The sequence below is a fragment of the Salmo salar genome, chromosome 20, assembly GCF_965601325.2.
Source record: "Salmo salar chromosome 20, fSalSal1, whole genome shotgun sequence".
NCBI classification, from domain to species: domain Eukaryota; kingdom Metazoa; phylum Chordata; class Actinopteri; order Salmoniformes; family Salmonidae; genus Salmo; species Salmo salar.
In genome coordinates this window covers 60,002,484-60,023,790 of record NC_138310.1, presented here as the reverse complement: position 1 = coordinate 60,023,790, position 21,307 = coordinate 60,002,484, and the positions used below count along the sequence as shown (strand labels likewise).

General features: G+C 44.9%; 2 protein-coding genes across 3 annotated transcripts in view; one reads left to right on the top strand and one right to left on the bottom strand.

Moving 5' to 3' along the window:
* LOC106580992 (glycerophosphodiester phosphodiesterase domain-containing protein 5) overlaps window positions 1-6,459 on the top strand; it is a 28,038-nt gene extending 21,579 nt beyond the window's left edge. The window contains exons 10-17 of one of the 2 annotated variants that reach the window (XM_045703714.2): window positions 1,192-1,274; window positions 2,064-2,214; window positions 2,383-2,601; window positions 2,718-2,875; window positions 2,947-3,091; window positions 3,429-3,511; window positions 3,648-3,727; window positions 4,424-6,459. In XM_045703714.2, coding sequence (XP_045559670.1) covers window positions 1,192-1,274; window positions 2,064-2,214; window positions 2,383-2,601; window positions 2,718-2,875; window positions 2,947-3,091; window positions 3,429-3,511; window positions 3,648-3,727; window positions 4,424-4,512 — 1,008 coding nt within the window. In that variant the 3' untranslated portion in view covers window positions 4,513-6,459. Of the gene's footprint in view, window positions 1-1,191; window positions 1,275-2,063; window positions 2,215-2,382; window positions 2,602-2,717; window positions 2,876-2,946; window positions 3,092-3,428; window positions 3,512-3,647; window positions 3,728-4,111 lie in introns of both variants that reach the window. The other variant, XM_045703713.2, reaches the window with a different exon arrangement.
* Window positions 6,460-6,562: 103 nt separating this feature from the next.
* The window catches only part of LOC106581013 (unconventional myosin-VIIa), an 80,358-nt gene continuing 65,613 nt past the window's right edge, over window positions 6,563-21,307 (bottom strand). Inside the window, exons 28-49 of the mRNA XM_045703715.2 lie at window positions 21,191-21,307; window positions 20,947-21,066; window positions 20,516-20,689; window positions 20,146-20,373; window positions 19,555-19,722; window positions 19,095-19,212; window positions 18,596-18,722; window positions 18,058-18,227; window positions 17,787-17,977; window positions 17,386-17,513; window positions 16,992-17,149; window positions 16,604-16,757; window positions 16,365-16,520; window positions 15,272-15,377; window positions 14,956-15,069; window positions 14,574-14,661; window positions 13,968-14,074; window positions 11,343-11,528; window positions 10,994-11,110; window positions 10,734-10,817; window positions 10,459-10,578; window positions 6,563-10,354 (exon numbers count right to left, since the gene is read on the bottom strand). The exon at window positions 21,191-21,307 is cut by the window's right edge and continues 10 nt beyond it. Coding sequence (XP_045559671.1) covers window positions 10,262-10,354; window positions 10,459-10,578; window positions 10,734-10,817; window positions 10,994-11,110; window positions 11,343-11,528; window positions 13,968-14,074; window positions 14,574-14,661; window positions 14,956-15,069; window positions 15,272-15,377; window positions 16,365-16,520; window positions 16,604-16,757; window positions 16,992-17,149; window positions 17,386-17,513; window positions 17,787-17,977; window positions 18,058-18,227; window positions 18,596-18,722; window positions 19,095-19,212; window positions 19,555-19,722; window positions 20,146-20,373; window positions 20,516-20,689; window positions 20,947-21,066; window positions 21,191-21,307 — 3,024 coding nt within the window. The 3' untranslated portion in view covers window positions 6,563-10,261. The remainder of the gene's footprint in view (window positions 10,355-10,458; window positions 10,579-10,733; window positions 10,818-10,993; window positions 11,111-11,342; window positions 11,529-13,967; window positions 14,075-14,573; window positions 14,662-14,955; window positions 15,070-15,271; window positions 15,378-16,364; window positions 16,521-16,603; window positions 16,758-16,991; window positions 17,150-17,385; window positions 17,514-17,786; window positions 17,978-18,057; window positions 18,228-18,595; window positions 18,723-19,094; window positions 19,213-19,554; window positions 19,723-20,145; window positions 20,374-20,515; window positions 20,690-20,946; window positions 21,067-21,190) is intronic.

Sequence of the window (21,307 nt, the reverse complement as noted above, 5' to 3'; positions counted from 1 at the left end):
ATAGGCTACATGTCATATTAAACAGCATTATAAACACTCTAAATAGGTCAGGAGCCAGACATTATCTAGGCTATATGAATACAATTATTTCAAGGCTATTCTACAAAGAAATACATTGTGAAACATTTAAACAACATTTTGTTTTATTAAATCATTATAGTCTATAAATTGTGCATATAGGCTGTAACTTAGAATTAAATAGAATTTAAATGAAAAATTACTTATTAGTGCCTTTTGAATTCATTTTTAGAATTGATTTTTAGAAACAGGTGTTTGGCCAGAGTCTGTCTTAAGGCTCATGTGACGGTGCCTGGAGAGCCGGCCAGCAGCGGAGAATATTCTCTCTACACGTGCAGAGCCACTGGGGATGATTAACACCCTTTTGGCCACTCTTGACAGGCTGGCCAGAGATGCAGAGGTGTTGTTTTTATGTTCCTATAGGTAGGCCTAAAGGATTTTAGGCAAAATAACCCAACCAATATGGAAAGCTCCTTGACAGTGGCAATATGCCAGGCCTATTGAGTCAAAATCAATTATGGCCTATTGAGTCAAAATCAATTATGGCCTATTGTGTCGATAATAGAACGGAAATGAACGCAACATTTAAGACATCTGATGTTTAGTTTATAAATACTTTGCTACAATGACACACTTAGTTATCTATCCACCTAGTCGTTCTTTTCTTTTAGCATGTGTACGTAGTATGTACACCATCATGCTTCAGGATACTTGTCTTTTCAGATTCCACAATGATTATTTAATTGTGGACACTACATCACTGCACTCTGGGTTAAATGTGGAAGACACATTTCAGTTGAATGAATTCAGTTGTACAACTGACTAGGTATCCCCTTTCCCTTTCCTATCTTGCTCTTGGTCCTCATCTTTGTCACATTGATTTAGCACCTGTGTGTTCTATCAGTTTCTTTATGAAAATATTTAGTGAACTCCATGACAGTAGCTAAAGCAAGGGGCTATAGCAGCACACAAGTAGACAACAAATGCATGCTGGGCCGGGCATCCTCTGAGCTTGTGAAGTGAGCGCTACTGGAGGCAAAATTGGAGCTGGCAAGAAGGCTGACGCTCCAGCCTTTGGGAATCTCGCACCAGGCTCTTGTCAAATTGGGAACGCTCCGCTCCTCGCTCCGCTCACATACCTTGGTGTGTGCGTGCTTATCTGTCCTCTAACAGCTTGCTCCAGAGAACACTCTAATGTCTTTTGAGAGTGCAGTGGAGGCTGGAGTGGACGGGCTGGAGACTGACATCACTATAAGGTACACACCCCTCTGTCTGTCTTGTTTTGTCTGTCTTGTTTTTCTGTCTTGTCGTCTGTCTGTCTGTCTTGTCTGTCTGTCCCCTTCTGATCCCTGTAATAGCCCCATGTCCTGGCTAGCTTTGACCCCTGTCCTGCCTTGTCCTGTCCTGGCTAGCCTTGTACTAATCCTAGAGATCAGACATTAGCGTTAGAGTCCCTCCACTCCTCCCAGTTAATGTGATTACAGCCTAACTAATCCAGTTAGAGGTCAGTACTCCTGTCCAGGCCTGCTAGCCTGGCGCTGGCTGTGTTCTCTATGTGGCCTTTAGCATTAGCATTTAGCATGCAGACCTGGACTCAAGTACTATTTAAAATCATTTCAGATACTTTAGCTGGGCTTGAGAAGCTGGGAGGGTGTAATGGAGTTAGCCTGGTGTAAAGGAACCGCCCATCAGGCACTCCAGGAAGGCTAAAGCAAACGCTCAAAGTATTTGAAAGATTTAAAATAGTACATGTATTTGGACCGGGCCTGTTAGCAGGACCTTAGCTAGCAGGACCTTAGCTAGCAGGACCGTAGCTAGCAGGACCTTAGCTAGCAGGACCTTAGCTAGCAGGACCTTAGCTAGCAGGACCTTAGCTAGCAGGACCGTAGCTAGCAGGACCGTAGCTAGCAGGACCTTAGCTAGCAGGACCTTAGCTAGCAGACCTAGTGTATCTTCACCTGAGACCTGCCACACATGTCTGTCTTGACCATGTGAACGGCAGGACCTAATCTCTCCCCTCCCCTTTCTCTTTCTCTCTCTCCTAGTGCTGATGGCGTTCCGTTTGTGATGCATGACCTCACCCTGCAGAGGACCACTAACGTAGAGGAGGTGTTTCCTAACAGAACACACACACCTGCTGCCCTGTTCACCTGGTCTGATGTACAGCTGCTCAACGCTGGGGCCTGGTTCCTCTCTGTAAGGACACTCACACTTTTGAATGGCGACACACACACACACATACACACACACACACACACACACACAGACACACACAGTAGCTGACTTCAGCGCCATGGGTTAGTTAGTAGCTGTATTACAGACCTATTTTAACCATCACTCTCTCTCTCTCTCTCTCCCTCCCAGTGGGATCCTTTTGGCACGGTGTCCTCTCTGTCTCCAGAGCAGCGAGCGCTAGCTGCCAATCAGACTGTTCCCTCCCTGGCTGAAGTTCTGGACGTAGCGAATCGGACGGGCAGGACAGTGTTGTTTGACCTGAGACAGCCTCCTCCTGGACACCCTTATAGAGACAACTACCTCAACATCACCCTGGACCTCATACACACACACATCAACTCCAGCCAGGTATGTGTGTGGCTGGGGGGGATGGGGGGAACCATGTTACAGGACCATGTTAGAAAGGCCTGCCGCCATTCTCTTTTAAGGGACAGACTTTTTTAAGATTGTGTGTGTGTGTGTAGGTGCTGTGGCTGCCATCAGATCAGAGAGAGGAGATACAGCAGGTGGATCCAGAGCTGCAACAGACAGCAGGACAGACTGCCTCTATTCAGGAACTACAGGACAACCACATCACTTCCCTCAACCTGCACTACAGCACCATGTCTCTACAACACATAAGGTACACCCACACACACACGATGTACTATAAAACGTCTCTCTCCTCACCCACCATGTACGTGTGTGTTTCAGTAAGTACAGGTCGGTGAACATCAGTGTGAACCTGTATGTAGTGAATCAGCCGTGGCTCTACTCTCTGGCCTGGTGCAGTGGAGCATCCTCTGTTACCACCAACAACATGCTGCTGAGAGATATACACACACCGCTGCTCCTTGTGGTGAGACACATATACACACCACAGGAGGTTGGCCGCACCTTATTTGGGGAGGACAGGCGCATAGTAATGTGGTTGATACCATTCCATTTTCTTCGTTCCAGCCATTATTATGAGCCGTCCTCCCCTCAGCAGCCTCCTGTGACACACACACACACACACACACACACACACACACACTGCTATTCATCATGGTGAGACACACACACACACACACACTGCTATTCATCATGGTGAGACACACACACACACACCTCACATACACATACCGGTTCTCGTTATGGTGAGACGCACACACAAACACACACTAATGTCTTCACGTGTTTCCCAACCCCTACAGACTCCAGAGCAGTACAGTGTGATGTGGGTTTTGACTGACCTGGTCTCTGCTGCTCTTATCGTCTGCATCTTCATATTCCACTGGTGAGTTCACACGTTTCTACATACATGTCAAAGGTGTGTGAGTGAGATGATTACAGTGGAAAATATAATGGGTTAGTTAGGTAAAGGTGTGTCTGTAAGGTGTGTGTGAAGTGTGCTATTTCTCCCTGTCCTACAGGTGGCGTGAGCGAGGCTTACACTTCTGGTCAGGCAGTCGGCAGACACACAAGACCGGGCCTTATAGCAAGTTCCGGACCGGTAAGGACAACAACAATATCATACTAAATACTGTACATCACTATAGCCCTCTCCCATTGGACTAGTCTCCTACTTGTGGAAACACAGGTACATATACTTAAAAGTGCACCAACATTTTAATCTCTTGCATATCTGTACAGTTTATGAGCTGGATTAGCTGTTTGTTTCTGACATTCAATTCAAATTCTAAAATAATCTCTGCTCAATGCCCATGGTGTTCTAACCCTCTAGTTTGTTGGACTCATAACATTACAAAGCCTGTTTCATCAGAGGCAGTATGTTAGTGCATTTTTAAGGCAGTGTACATCCGTGCACCTCCAGGATGATTTGATCTTTTACTTGGAATGCCGGCGTAAATTATTCTGTGTTCTGTCTATGCCTTAGATCCAGTGGAGTCAGGGAGGGGTCGATGGAATCCCTTCCACTCAGAGTCTCCCACTAGAACCCTCATCTCCCTCCCTCTGGACCTTAACCCATGAACCACTCAACTCGTGAACCCTGCATGAACCAATGAACCTCCCATGAACCATCTGGTTCTCAACCCTTGAAACCTGCATGAACCACTGATCCTCCCATGAACCATTCCCAAACCCCAAACCATTGGACCTCAACCCACACATGAAACCTGCACCAACCGCTGACCTGAACTCCAACTACCACACCCCTGACCTCTAACCCCTATCCTTTGCCCGGCAGAGCTCAGCGACGTCTGGTCCATCTCCAGTGGGAATGTCCGAACGGAACTACGGACCCCCAGTACCCTCCACACCATCACAGAGGAGTAACACACAGACACTCACACAGAGGCACATAAGTACACACACACACAGGCACACAGGCACACACACAGACACTCACCCAGTCACACACACACAAAGTGTGAACGCACAAGAATAAGCAAAGGAAAACGGGGAGGAAAACAAGAGGAGGAACTGAATGTGTAAAAAGAGGAAGAGGGTGATGTAATGTGAAAGATGAGTCAGTATTTTGATCATCCTGACTAAGACTGTTGTTCCTGTGTCCTCACCTGACCAGCTCATTCACACTCATTCTGGTGACCACTGGAACTACACAACTGAACTGCTCAAGTATGAAATATATACTGAACAAAAATATAAATGCAACATGTAAAGTGTTGGTCGCATGTTTCATGAGCTGAAGTAAGAAAGACCAGACATTTTCCATATTCACAAAAAGCTTATTTCTCTCAAATTTTGGGCACAAATTTGTTTACATCTCTGTTAGTGAGCATTTCTCCTTTGCCAAGATAATCCATCCCCCTGACAGGTGTGACATGTCAAGAAGCTGATTAAACAGCATGATCATTACACAGGTGCACCTTGTCCTGGGGACAATAAATGTCCACTTTAAAATGTGCACGTTTGTCACACAACACAATGCCACAGATGACTCAAGTTTTGAGGGAGCGTGTAATTGGCATGCTGACTGCAGGAATGTCCACCAGAGAATTGAATGTTCATTTCTCTACCATAAGCTGCCTCCAACATTGTTTTAGAGAATTTGGCAGTACATCCAACCAGCCTCAGAACCACAGACCACGTGTAACCACTCCATCCCAGGACCTCTACATCCTGCTTCTTCACCTGAAGGATCGTTTGAGGGGGGGGCACGGCTCCCCAGTGGGCGGGCCTATGCCCTCCATGGCTGCACCCCTGCCCAGTCATGTGAAATACATAGATTAGGGCCTAATGAATTTATTTCAATTGACAATTCTTTCTATGAACTGTAACTCAGTAAAATCTTTGAAATTGTTGCATGTTGCGTTTAGATTTTTGTTCAGTATATATTTTTGGTTCTCATAACTGTACAGACATCATCTGCATTTGAGGAATTGATGAATAGTGTCTTATTTTGTGTGTGAGTAAGTGGATGCAGGTGAACACTGACTGTACTGTGGTTTTAATGATCATGAGTTGCTATTTAGATTTGAATGTATGACCAAGCAGTAGCCTAGTGTTTTAGCATGGCAGTGAATACAGCGTCTGCTTCTGCAAACATACATCTATCTATCATGAGATCTACTCCTAAACAATTGTTTATTTTGAGGTTGTAGAAGCTATGTGAGAATGTCTTTCAGGTGTTGTGTGGAAGGTTTCTGGTTTCTGGTGTTAGTCTGAGGGTTGGTTGGTTGGTAATGGCTCTGCGGACAGTGTTGAGCGGGAGACAGTAGATCTAAGTGCCATAGAAGACACACTGTCTACAAGCCACTGGCCAGCCATAAAGAGGATAGAAGAGAGGTTTTAGGGGGCTTCTACAGAACTTTTGTAATTATCTGACGCCTTCTAGAACTCTCACAATACATTCTAGAACACTCCAAGACAAAGAAATACATGTTGACAATCTGTATGTTCAAAGTAAACCAACTAACAACAGAGCAGTTGATATTCTGATGACCAGAGGGCAAAATAATGATCTTCTGCCATTGGTGGAATTGCACTCCACCTTGCTTGCATTAGAGACCGCTAGGCTATACAAATACTATGCTATCATGAATCAAAACCTATATTTGGTCCCAACAATGATTCAAAGGTATCAAACGCTCTGAATGTAATTGTTGTTAAATAGCAAAAGGCTACATAGTATTTCTGGTTGTTTTCTGTTTAACAGGATGACCATTTTGTTTTAATGTATGAGCCTTCTCTATGTTATTTTACTGTAACTATTTTCTGACTGTAAATGGTATTACCTGATATTAAAAATCTTTAAAGGGTTGAGTTGGTTGTTGTTTATTCATTGATTAACCCATTTGATTCTATGTCCACAGTATAAAGCTTCTTCTGTTACTCCAGTTGAAAAAAATACATCGACCCACTGTCCTCATCCAATCATCTTTATTGTTTTTACAAAAACAGACACCTCGGCTTCAATCTGAGCGCTCTAATTAACAATGCGGTTTTTAAAGGCAATGTTACCTCATTCACAGAGATTGTATTTTAAGGTAACTACTGCAGATGTCTGCTCAGTTGGAAATTCCCTTTAAATGTCAAGCCCGGTTTCTGATTTGATCCTGGCCCTTATTGGGGGGTGCAGAGGAGAGGCGGGGCAAGGAAAACTATACTAACGCCATATCTGACGGTAGCTCTACTGTCATCATGTCTTCTGTCCAAACAGTAGAGCTACACAGCTGCTGTAGTAATGCTGTAGTAATATTACCCAGACAGACCGGGAACACTTTGCATCCTAAATGGCACCCTATTCCCTAAATAGTACATTTCTTTTGCCCAGAGCCTTATTTTTTACCAGGAACCATAGGGCTCTAGTTAAAAGTAGTGCACTATATAGGGAATAGGGTGCCATTTGTTGTAAACCACACGTTGAGCTTTATAGTGGAAATTCACCCAGAACTCTGTGTTGCTAGTGTAACTGTATCCCCTCAGGACTATAGATTCACTCCTCATACAAACCATAGTTTCACTAAATGGACAGATACTTTACACAATGTAAATATAAAATAAGTACCAAAAATCTTAAACAAAAAAATTCAACAGCAGACAGACAGGTTAGTTAGGGCTGGAGGGAGGTTCTGCTCCTCTGTGCAGAACAGGAGAAACAGACAGTAACATCAGCATCCTGCCTGAACAACACACAACTAACATACAGTGCTTTGCAAAAGTATTCACCCCCTTGGCGTTTTTCCTATTTTGTTGCATTATAACCTGTAATTTAAAAAGGCTTTTTATTGGGATTTCATGTAATAGACAAACACAAAATAGTCCAAATTGGTGAAGTGAAATTAAATAACTTGTTTCAAAAATTTCAACAAAAAAAAGAAAAGTGGTGCATGCATATGTGTTCACCCCCTTTGCTATGAAGCTCCTAAATAAGATCTGGTGCAACCAATTACGTTCAGAAGTCACATAATTAGTTAAATAAATAAAGTCCACCTGTATGCAATCTAAGTGTAACATGAGCTCAGTATATATACACCTGTTCTGAAAAGCCCCAGAGTCTGCAACACCACTAAGCAAGGGGCACCACCAAGCAAGCAGCACTATGAAGACCAAGGAGCTCTCCAAACAGGTCAGGGACAAAGTTGTGGAGAAGTACAGATCAGGGTTGGATTATAAAAAAATATCAGAAACTTTGAACATCCCATGGAGCATCATTAAATCCATTATTAAAAAATGGAAAGAATATGACACCACAACAAACCTGCCAAGAGAGGGCTGCCCACCAAAACTCACGGACCAGGCAAGGAGGGCATTAATCTGAGAGGCAACAAAGAGACCAAAGATAACCCTGAAGGAGCTGCAAAGCTCCACAGCGGAGATTGGAGTATCTGTCCATAGGACCACTTTAAGCCGTACACTCCACAAAGTTGGCCTTTAAGGAAGAGTGTCCCAAAAAAAAAATAAGCAAACATGTGGGAGACTCCCTAAATATATGAAAGAAGGTCAGATGGTCAGATGATACTAAAATGTAGCTTTTTGGCCATCAAGGAAAATGCTATGTCAGGCGCAAACCCGACACCTCTCATCATCCCAAGAACACCATCCCCACAGTGAAGTATGGTGGTGGCAGCATCATGCTGTGGAGATGTTTTTCATCGGCAGGGACTGGGAAACTGGTCAGAATTGAAGGAATAATGGATGGTGCTAAATACAGGGAAATTGTTGAGGGAAACCTGTTTCAGTCTTCCAGAGATTTGAGACTGGGATGGAGGTTCACCGTCCAACAGGACAATGACCCTAACCATACTGCTAAAGCAACACTTGGTGGTTTAAGGGGAAACATTTAAATGTCTTAGAATGGCCTAGTCAAGCCCAGACCTCAATCCAGTTGAGAATCTGTGGTATGACTTTAAGATTGTTGTACACCAGCGGCACCCATCCAACTTGAAGGAGCTGGAGCAGTTTTGCCTTGAAAAATGGGCAAACTCCCAGTGGCTAGATGTGCCAAGATTATAGAGACATACCCCAAGAGACTTGCAGCTGTCATTGCTGCAAAAGGAGGCTCTACAAAGTATTGACTTTTGGGGGGGTGAATAGTTATGCACGCTCAAGTTTTCAGTTTTTTTGTCTTGTTTCTTGTTTGTTTCACAAAAAATATTTTGCATCTTCAAAGTGGTAAGCATGTTGTATAAGTCAAATGATACAAACCCCTCAAAAATCAATTTTAATTCCAGGTTGTAAGGCAACAAAATAGTAAAAATGCCAAGGGGGTGAATACTTTCGCAAGCCACTGTAGTTTGCGTCCCAAATTTCTCCCTATATAGTGCGTTACTTTTGACCTGGGCACTATAATGGGTATCATTGGGACGTAGGGTATAGAACTCTTCATACAGAACTCATCATGGATCAGGTGTTTTCCAGCTGAGTCAGTTCTAGACCTGGTTCAACTAAGGATTGTAGGGAACTTTGCAACCCTAGTTCTAATGAGTATGACAAAGGCCATTGTTGAGTTAAACACATCTCATAGAGCTACAGTACATAGATCTGCAAAAACAACTACAGATAATGATCCTTTCTGGTCAAACACTAATGCTCTATGTTAAAACTCCAGGGCAGGCAGTCCACCCGAGGCTTACAGCAGACAGACAGACCTCTGAGCTAAAACCTAATTAAACCATACGCAAGTAGGCAACACAATAACATCTTGCGAGGCTGCCTGTTTGCATATTTCTGCTATTCAAGTACGCAGAACTGCCAATTTGTATACTTGCGTAGGCTCTGTATAAATTTGCTTTAACTCTGGTGATAAGAGACACAAAACAAACACAAGAATAATATAAAAAACAACAGACTGACCAGAACTGCAGCGGTCTGTCACATAGACTACCATGCTGCTTCAGAAACAGAGGCAACTGGCTTAAAAGCCACATTAAATAAAAAACAACAACAGTTAAGGCTTTAAAAAAAACTAAAAATATAACTGTATTGACAGTTCAGTGAAAATCTATTCAGCTACGGTAAGAGCAAGCAAACCTCTTTTCTTCCAGGTCTGTTTATGACAGGGTATTAAAGCTTTTTATGGTTATTTTACTCAGTAAGTTAACTTAATTCTTCTTTTCAGAAACTACTTAATTGTCTAGCTAAAGTACCCAATCACATGGCTCTCCATTCAGTCTGTCCATCCAATGATTGGTTACTAACAAGCGTCTCCTTGTTAACGAACTGCTAACTCTTCAGTTTGAACGCAATGTTCCAAAAACACTCATTTAACTGTGTGTGTGTGTGTGTGTGTGTGTGTGTGTGTGTGTGTGTGTGTGTGTGTGTGTGTGTGTGTGTGTGTGTGTGTGTGTGTGCGTGCGTGTGCAGTGTCTCTGGGAAGATAAAGGGGCGGGGCTTAGAGGTAGTCATCCTCACTGGAAGGCTCGTCATCAGGATCGTTGCTAGGGTTGTTGCTAGAGGCGTCGCTAAGGTCGTTGCTATGGACATAGCTGGAGGCAGTGCTAGAGGATGGGCTGCGGCTCATCCTCCACACCTGGTTAGAGAAGCTCCGCCCCCAGCTGCAGGGCTGGCCAACAGGTCGCAGTATTCTAATAAGCTCTGCAGCTTCCTGCCAATAGGAAGTTCACTTGCTGTGGCCCCGCCCAGTTCTCTGTTTACTCATGGTGGTCAACATCTGGCTGATGTAGGAAGTGAGGAGGTCATCCATCTTATAGCCCTGAAAACACACACATCTGAGTATTTTCATCAAGTGCGTGTGTGAGTGCGTGTGTATATGTGCATGTGCGTACGTGAGGGCATGTGTGTGTGTTTGTGTCTCACCAGTGAGGTCTCACACAGCAGCTTGCTGCCCCTGACCAGGTTGCCAATGGTGATGTGGAAGTAGGTGTTACCACTGCTCCAGTTGGAGATCTTAGTGAATGGGTGGGTGGTCAGGATGTCCTGTTGTAGACATACACACACGCATCAGTGAAATACCAAGTAACACATGTTCACACACATACAGCTAGAGAAAGAGATGAGAGGTCATGTAACACACACACAGGACATTCCCCCTTTGGAATTAACAAAGGACCTAACTACACACACATACACACCTTGGTCTTTGGGTCTATGAGGCTGACTCCATGCTTGTTGATAGCAATCAGGAGGATCTCTGGGAAGTTGGGCTCTGTGGTTTGCTGAACAGAGAGAATATCACACTGAGAGGAGCTACACAATATTGAATAGACCAACAGACAAACAGACAGACCGACCGACAGTCAGACATCCCAGACAGACAGACAGACCAGAGAGACAGACAGTATCATTACCCCAAGGTAAGATTGAGAATGACATCACTGAGCGGCATGGTTACCTTGACTTCGAAGAAGGCGGATCCGAACGTGGCCCATTTGAAGATGATTTTCAGGAAGTGGAGTTTGGCCTCCTCCCTGGACTTACCAGCCTGCTTATTGAAATACGCCACTACAGACTACAAACACACACAGATATGCACGCATGTATGCACGCATGTATGCAAAGTTACAAACACACACACAGCCACACACCAAAAACCAGAGACAAAAAAACCCAATAAACAGCTGATTAGGTCACAGATACAGATACTCTGAACGCAGTAGTCAATCATGAGGAAGACTGCCATTATGAATAGAGCCAGGGCAGCCAATTAGAGCCCAGGAGAGTTAGGAGAAGTCTTGTCTCACCCGTTTCCAGTCATCTGGGGAGAGCTGGCGAATCAGGTCCTGCGGCACCAGCTCCCGGAGGATCTTGGGTATTGAGGGGAAGTGTGACTTGTCGTCTTCGTACTTCACCCTGTAGATTAACGCTCCCAGCTGGAACACCTCGTCACGACTACACTTATGGTAACCACGGAGATACTTAGGCAGTTCCTAGCAAAAAAGGGCAAAAATGACCAGTTACGGTCTCACTCCTACTTAGTTTTAACGGGTTCCTAAAATCAGAACAGATCATGTCAAAAAGTGTTTTAGCTAATCAGCTCCGTGGTCTTGGAATTCTCTCCAGACCAGCTTGAGACCCCAGAATCTTGTTTCCTTGGAGGAGTTTAAAACTTTTGTTGACTCACATGTTACTGAGGAATGTGATTGTCATTAGGACTTGATGCGGTGGTACGTATAATAGATTTTTTTTATCTATGACGATTTTATGTTTCTGTAATTGAAATGTATGTGTCTACGTCAATTTTTTTTACTTTTGTTATGGCGTGTCTATGTCTGTAAGTTGTTACAGTACGTCTGATACTTGTCTCAAACATTGTTCCCCCCTGCTGCTGTCTTGGTTGGACCAGGTCTCTCTTGAAACATTGATTTTATCTCAATGAGACTAACCTGGTAAAAACAAAAAAAAACTATAGACCTGGATTCAGTCAGAGCCACGTTGTAAACAAGTACATTGCACTACAGACAATGTGCCGATATTCCTTGAGATCACATTGATGGTAAACGCTGTAGGTGTCGGCTCAAGCCATAACAGTAAACAACGCACATTTGATTGAATCCCAGCCTTAGTATGTGAACATTGTCAGGGTTTGAACCTGGGAAGTTTACTTAGGACAAGTGGAACCAATTCTGTTATATATATATATATATATACTGCTCAAAAAAATAAAGGGAACACTTAAACAACACATCCTATATCTGAATGAAAGAAATAATGTTATTAAATACTTTTTTCTTTACATAGTTGAATGTGCTGACAACAAAATCACACAAAAATAATCAATGGAAATCCAATTTATCAACCCATGGAGGTCTGGATTTGGAGTCACACTCAAAATTAAAGTGGAAAACCACACTACAGGCTGATCCAACGTTGTTGTAATGTCCTTAAAACAAGTCAAAATGAGGCTAAGTAGTGTGTGTGGCCTCCACGTGCCTGTATGACCTCCCTACAACGCCTGGGCATGCTCCTGATGAGGTGGCGGATGGTCTCCTGAGGGATCTCCTCCCAGACCTGGACTAAAGCATCCGCCAACTCCTGGACAGTCTGTGGTGCAACGTGGCGTTGGTGGATGGAGCGAGACATGATGTCCCAGATGTGCTCAATTGGATTCAGGTCTGGGGAACGGGCGGGCCAGTCCATAGCATCAATGCTTTCCTCTTGCAGGAACTGCTGACACACTCCAGCCACATGAGGTCTAGCATTGTCTTGCATTAGGAGGAACCCAGGGCCAACCGCACCAGCATATGGTCTCACAAGGGGTCTGAGGATCTCATCTCGGTACCTAATGGCAGTCAGGCTACCTCTGGCGAGCACATGGAGGGCTGTGCGGCCCCCCAAAGAAATGCCACCCCACACCATAACTGACCCACCGCCAAACCGGTCATGCTGGAGGATGTTGCAGGCAGCAGAACGTCCTCCACGGTGTCTCCAGACTCTGTCACGTCTGTCACGTGCTCAGTGTAAACCTGCTTTCATCTGTGAAGAGCACAGGGCGCCAGTGGCGAATTTGCCAATCTTGGTGTTCTCTGGCAAATGCCAAACGTCCTGCACGGTGTTGGGCTGTAAGCACAACCCCCACCTGTGGATGTCGGGCCCTCATACCACCCTCATGGAGTCTGTTTCTGACCATTTGAGCAGACACATGCACATTTGTGGCCTGCTGGAGGTCATTTTGCAGGGCTCTGGCAGTGCTCCTCCTGCTCCTCCTTGCACAAAGGCGGAGGTAGCGGTCCTGCTGCTGGGTTGTTGCCCTCCTGCGGCCTCCTCCACGTCTCCTGATGTACTGGCCTGTCTCCTGGTAGCGCCTCCATGCTCTGGACACTACGCTGACAGATACAGCAAACCTTCTTGCCACAGCTCGCATTGATGTGCCATCCTGGATGAGCTGCACTACCTGAGCCACTTGTGTGGGTTGTAGACTCCGTCTCATGCTACCACTAGAGTGAAAGCACCGCCAGCATTCAAAAGTGACCAAAACATCAGCCAGGAAGCATAGGAACTGAGAAGTGGTCTATGGTCCCCACCTGCAGAACCACTCCTTTATTGGGGGTGTCTTGCTAATTGCCTATAATTTCCACCTGTTGTCTATTCCATTTGCACAACAGCATGTGAAATTTATTGTCAATCAGTGTTGCTTCCTAAGTGGACAGTTTGATTTCACAGAAGTGTGATTGACTTGGAGTTACATTGTGTTGTTTAAGTGTTCCCTTTATTTTTTTGAGCAGTGTATATATACACCACACACACACACACACACACACACACACACACACACACACACACACACACACACACACACACACACACACACACACACACACACACACACACACACACACACACACACACACACACACACACACACACACCTGGTAGTAGTGGAAGATGGAGTCAGCGAAGGAGTCTTTACCAGGAACAGTGTTGGTCCACAGCTTCTTCATGAAGAACACCTGGTAGGTCAGAGATGGTACGATACCTACACACACACATGATAAAGTCATTAAATGGATAGTTCACGTTAAACAGATAGTACATATTAAAGGGATAGTTCATGTTAAAGGGATAGTACTTATTAAAGGCATAGTTCATATTAAACAGATAGTACATATTAAAGGGATAGTTCATGTTAAAGGGATAGTACTTATTGAAGGGATAGTTCATATTAAACAGATAGTACATATGAAAGGGATAGTTCACGTTAAAGGGATAGTTCGTGTTAAAGGGATAGTTCATGTTAAAGGGATAGTTCATATTAAAGAGATAGTACATATTAAAGGGATAGTTCACGTTAAAGGGATAGTTTGTATTAAAGGTATAGTTCATATTAAAGGGATAGTTCCCGTTAAAGGGATAGTTTGTATTTAAGGGATAGTTCATATTTAACAGATGGTACATATTAAAGGGATAGTTCATATTAAACAGATAGTACATATTAAAGGGATAGTTCACGCTAAATCATAGTTTTTATGACAGACCATCTTTAGAGGGCCGGGCCTTCTTGATCCAGTCTGTGAGGTGTCTGACAAAGTCAAAGAAGAAATCTCCCTCTGGTACACTGATCACCTACAACACACACACACACACATACACACACCTCACACACACACACACATACACACACCACACACACACACACACACCACACACACAAAGAAGAGTTGGGGTATGTTGAAGAGCATCAACTCTGTGATATATTGTGGGTAAATTCAGATTGACTGATTGATCTACAAATAATAATGAGTAGTTATTTATGATCATCCAGGTGATCAGCCAGTCGGCTATCGCCTGCTAAATCTGCTGCAATGACGAGCAAGCCATTAGTGTGCATGTGTGTGTGTGTGCGTGTGTGTCTATCACCTTGTCTGAGATCTTCACGAACAGGCTGAATCCTTCGGGTGATTTGAGCAGCAGGCGAGCAGAGATCGCCAGACAGAAGTCTTTAGCCTTGGTGCTGGACTCCACCTCAAATGCCTGTCAATTACACACACCAGCCAATCACAGCACAGTAAACACCGGTCGGTCACATGCACCAGCCAATCACAGCACAGTAAACACCTGTCATTCACGAACAGCAGCCAATCACATCACAGTATACGCCTGTAAATCACAAACAGAAATAAAGCCAGAAAGATAGTCTGTGTGTGTCAGTGTGTGCGTGTGTGTGTGAGTGTACCTCATCAGTATCGTCAGGGAAATAGACCTTGTGGAAGATCTGGGTGGTCTTATGTTGGATGGCCTCTACCTCCACTAGGTGGGGAGGGTACTTCCTCGAGCCATTCCTGTTGCCACAACAACACCAACAGTAATAACAACAGCACCAACAATAATAACAACAACACCAACAGTAATAACAACAACACCAACAATAATAACAACAACACCAACAGTAATAACAACAACACCAACAGTAATAACAACAACACCAACAGTAATAACAACAACACCAACAATAATAACAACAACACCAACAATAATAACAACAACACCAACAGTAATAACAACAACACCAACAATAATAACAACAACATCAACAATAATAACAACAACACCAACAATAATAATAACAACATCAACAATAATAACAACAACACCAACAGTAATAACAACAGCACCAACAGTAATAACAACAACACCAACAGTAATAACAACAACACCAACAATAATAACAACAACACCAACAGTAATAACAACAACACCAACAGTAATAACAACAACATCAACAATAATAACAACAACACCAACAATAATAATAACAACAACACTAACAATAATAACAACAACATCAACAGTAATAACAACAACACCAACAGTAATAACAACAACACCAACAGTAATAACAACAACACCAACAATAATAATAACAACACCAACAGTAATAACAACAACACCAACAGTAATAACAACAACACCAACAGTAATAACAACAACACCAACAATAATAATAACAACAACACTAACAATAATAACAACAACATCAACAATAATAACAACAACATCAACAATAATAACAACAACACCAACAGTAATAACAACAACACCAACAATAATAATAACAACAACACTAACAATAATAACAACAACATCAACAATAATAACATCAACAATAATAACAACAACATCAACAAATTAACAAGAAGAAGAGGAGCGTATCATTAACAGAGTGTATCTGTTGATGTACGAGACGGGTGAGTGTGTGTGAATGTGTGTGTTTGTGCGTGTATGTGCACGTGGGTTTGTGCCCACGTATGTGTGTGAGTGTGTGTTACCGTAGGGCCTTCTGTAGTCGTGTCATACAGTCCTGAGCCAGAGGGTGGTGTTTCCTGGACTGAAGGAAACGCTGGACATGAGGCAGCAGCATGTTGCTAGGAGGGAACTGCCCTGTACACAGCCACAGCAACTCCCAGCCCTTCTCCTCACTGTACCTACACACACACGGTTACGACACAATGTAACAGAGGTATCTGAGAGAAGTTTAGGATGTGTGTGTGTGTGTGTGTGTTCTTACTTGACATGGTTGTCCGTGAGTTGTTTGAGGATCTGACAGAAAATCTCATCTTTTAGAGGTTCAGCCTTCAGGGCTCCTTCAAAGATCTGGTCCGTCAGCTCGTTAACCGAACGTGTTCGCTTAGACGGGTAGTCCCCCATATACTTCATCATAGGTGGCACGGTCAAGGAGTTTACATATTACACAAACGACACAGGTGGAATCTGAACCCCCGTCTCCTGGGAAACCAACGTTTTAACCATTAGGCCAAAAGGAAATTCCATCTCTGGCCGAGGAGGATTTTAAGTTGCAGGCAGGTTTACCTCATCACAAGATCATGAATCTGAAACAAACACACGCAGAAGCACACGCACACTACAGACGTTGTGTGTTAGCCAGTAGAGGATATCTATGAAGACCATACAGGCGTCCTGTGACAGGTCCTCATGGCTGAGGACCTTCTTAAGTAGGGGCTGTTTGATAGGCTCTCTGGTGCAGCTCCACATTGAGGCCTTCCCTCTGTTCTTAGTTATCATCACCCTGCTCAGAGTGTGTTTGGGAGGAGGTCTGTAGAGAGAGAGAGGGAGAGAGAGAGAGGGAGAGAGAGAAGGGGGAGGAAAAAGAAGGGGGGAGAGGTGTAGAGACAGGTAACATTTTCTTTAGACAAAACACCCACACAGTTACAAATACTGCAACTTGTATTGTGTGTGTGTTTGTGTGTTTGTGTGTATGTGTGTGTGTGTGTGTGTGCCTGAATGCATGCGTATGTGTGTGTGTTTGTCCGTGTGTCTGTGTGTGTCTACCTGAAGTGGTCGTAGCTGAACTCTTCCAGTGTGTAAGGTTTAACCCTCTCCTCTCCAGTCTCCGGCAGAACCAGCTGAGACGAACGCACCGTCTCCTGCCTCTGGTCTGGTGTCATGGTAACCAATGCCTAGAGAGAGAGAAAGAGAGAGAGAGAGAGAGAGAGAGAGAGAGAGAGAGAGAGAGAGACAGAGAGAAAGAAGGGGGATGACGATTGAGAATCACGCAGATAGAGCCATTAGAGTGTAGGCTGTGTACGTGTGTGTGTGTGTGTGTGTGTGTGTGTGTGTGTGTGTGTGTGTGTGTGTGTGTGTGTGTGTGTGTGTGTGTGTGTGTGTGTGTGTGTGTTTGTGTGTGTGTGTGTGTGTGTGTGTGTGTGTGTGTGTGTGTGTGTGTGTCTCACCACTACGTCAGCCTGAGGTCTGGTAACAGTGGGCAGGACGTAGACGGCGTCAGCAGGGAAATCTCCTTTTTGATTGGTCCGTTCATTGACCCCATGGGCCCAGCCTGAGGTCATGACCTGCTGACCTGTCTCTTGGTCCAATAGAATCAGGTCTCCCTTTTGAAACGACAGGAACGTAGACTCCTCCCCACCTAGAAGGGAAAAGGTACAGTTTGTGTGGATGTGTGTGGGGGTGTGTGTGTGTGTGTGTTTGTGTGTGTACTCTACTCACCAGAGTTGGTGTTGTCCTGCAGAGCCACCACGTACTTGGACCGGTTCCTCAGGCCCTCTAGGAACGTTACCACAAGGTCTCTGATGTCCTCAGAGTTGGTCGACGTGAACGTAAACTCATCGCCCTTTATGGTCGCCAACGTAAAGCTCTGCCCCTGCAGCTTTCCACCTCTATCAACACACAGAACAAGACAAAATGCTCGAAGACGTGCTCATGCACAGAGCTAGCTAGCAGTCTCAGAAGAAGGGAGAGAGAGAAAGGAATACAGTCGCTAGCTATTTATTCCCTAACAGGTCAGCTAAATGTGGGGGGTTGAGGTGTCCACCAACAAAACAGCAACACAGGGTGGCTAGCCTAAGTAAGGAGGGTGGCTAAATAACTATACAAATGAAATGTATTATTATTAATGGTTACAGGCTACATAGTAAGCTTCTTGAAATGATGAGTTTAGGAGAAAAGAGGATAGAAGAAAAGAAACAGAGTAATTGATATGTTTATGGTTGAGAGGGCAACAGTGTTAGGATGGACTCCAAATCACCTGCTGCTGGAGACTGCAGTGATCTCTGGGAAAGAGAGTTCTAGCAGCACCTGTTCCTGTTCGTCTACAAAGTAGACCCCCGTCCAGTTCACCGCCACAATGACATCATTCTTAGGAAGACTTGGACCTGTATGGTGGCGAGAGGGGCGGGATCAGAGTATGGACCCGTCACTAGGCCTGTGTCCCGATTCTCTGTCCTTCTACCAAAGTGCACACTTTCAAACTCCCTGTCATGGACTTAGCAGTGGTGGAAACTCCCTACAGCGAACGAGTACACCAATCCAATGCTTGTAAATCTATGACGGGTAGAGTGCAATGCACACTTTGGAAGGAGTGAGGAAATGAGGACTAAGCCTAGATCACATGTATACCTACAGTAGTTTCCAGGAACAACCTCCGCAAGAGATATGATGAGGTACAGCACCAAACAGACTGACTGACAGGTATTAATGAAGGTAGTTGGTACAGCAGGTACGTTACAGCAGGTAGAGTAACGTACCTGAGAACTTGAAGGCCTCATAGAAGCGTGAGAAGAGGAGCGGCCATTTGTAGCGAGCGAAGTCCACCACTTCCTCCTTCACCTTCTGGGGGTCAAACCTCTGCTGGGTGTAGATGCTCTTGTGTGGAGAGGAGATGGGGGGGGGGACAAACAGTTAGGTTGTGTCCCAAATGGCCTCCTATTCCCTATATAGTGCACTACCTTTGACCAGGGTCCATAGGGCTCATGTCAAAAGTAGTGCCCTATGTAGGAAATATGGTGCGATTTGGGACACATCTTTTGTGACTTATAATGGGTGTATTTAAAAACGAGTTAAAACAATCACATATTACGGTCAAAATAATTGAAAGTAAAACCTTCTTCTAAAAGGTTTGGTAGTTTACTAGATCAAACATCAAAACCTGTGACATCCAGAGTCCCTAGCAGGGAGCCTGGAAAATCGTTCCACAGTCAGGAGCACCTTTTTATGGGCAGCCATGATGACGTGGGCCCATTTCTCCACGCTCCGGGAGGAGCTGACCTCTCGGTCGGGGATGTAGGATGGGATCAGGCTCAGCAGACGCTCTGTCAGGATCTCAGAACCGTAGTCCACATAATACTGCTGACTGGCTAACTCTGCTAGGTCATCCTGGAGAGAGAGACAGAGGTTAGGGTCAGGATCTGAGATCCTTAGTTCACATAGTACTGCTGACTGGCTAACTCTGCTTGGTCACCCTGGAGAGAGAGACAGAGGTTAGGGTCAGGATCTGAGATCCTTAGTTCACATAGTACTGCTGACTGGCTAACTCTGCTTGGTCACCCTGGAGAGAGAGACAGAGGTTAGGGTCAGGATCTGAGATCCTTAGTTCACATAGTACTGCTGACTAGCTAACTCCTTGTATAGACAAAAAGAGAGAAAGATATGTTTTCCTTGTTTATTTATGTTTTCCTTTTTGTTTATGGTCTATTCCACTTGCTTTGACAATGTAAACATAGAGAGAGAGAGAGAGAGAGAGAGAGAGAGAGAGAGAGAGAGAGAGAGAGAGATAGTCAACATAATTGTAAAACTCACCCTATCACAGCGGTACTCTCCAAACTTTACCCCCCGTACAGTCTGTTGGTAGATGAGGTTGGTGGCCACAGCATCGTCTGCAGGGTTGTGCCAGGGCGTGAATATCTCCTTCCTGTAGAACAGTCTCCAGGGGGCGTTTCTCTCCTGGGCACCCTGCTCCTTGGCATACTGCTCACACTGGGACACCGCATCCATCACATGGTCCTTTCCACTGCCTAGGGAGGAGACCTAGTGGTACACACACACAGCTCACACTGGAATACTGCACATGCATGGTGTGTATGCGTGTGCATGCATGCCTGCCTGTGTACGTGTGTGTGCGTGTGTGTGTGCGTGTGCGTGTGCGTGTGTGTGTGTGTGTGTGTGTTACCTTGTCGAACAGGGCGATATAGAGAGAGAATCCAAAGCGGTCTCTGAGGCTGATCTTGTCTGCCAGGGCGTTACACAGCTCCATGGCCGTAGTAGCTGAGTCTGTCAACAACGTCTTAGTGGTCCCATCCATAAAGGTTACTGGCAACATGATGGGCTTCTTAGACTTAGTGGCCTGGGAGAGAAAAAAGACAATGGAGAGGGAGGGAGAGAGAGGGAAGGTGGAGGAGGAGAGAGAGGGAAGGTGGAGGAGGAGAGAGAGGGAAGGTGGGGAGGAGAGAGAGGGAAGGTGGAGGAGGAGAGAGAGGGAAGGTGGAGGAGGGGAGAGGGGGTGGGGGAGAGAGGGGGGAGAGGAGAGAGGTAGGGATATTTCTTTGTGTGTGTGTGTGTGTGTGTGTGTGTGTGCGTGCGTGTGTGTAGGAGTGTGTTTACCTGTAGCTCCAGCCAGGACGGGGGTTGTGTTCTGGTGCCGTTAACAAACGTGCGTCTGAGTCTCTCCTCGCAGTAGGGGGCGTAGCCAGGAGGACCGCCATGGATGTAGTTACGCAGGTACTGGAGGAGACAGGATGTAATGCAGTTATAGAGGAAGGGATGTAATTATAGAGAAAGTATAGAGTTTAAGTACTATATAAATAGGGAATAGGGAGTCTACAGTAGTATGTGTATTCTGACTGACCTTGACGAACTTCTCAGAGGGAGCGAAGCAGCCGACACACAGAGAGATGAGGATCCAGCCGCGGGCGTGGCTGCTCTTAGACGGGTTCTGGTTCAGCTGCTTACAGATCTGGCAGTA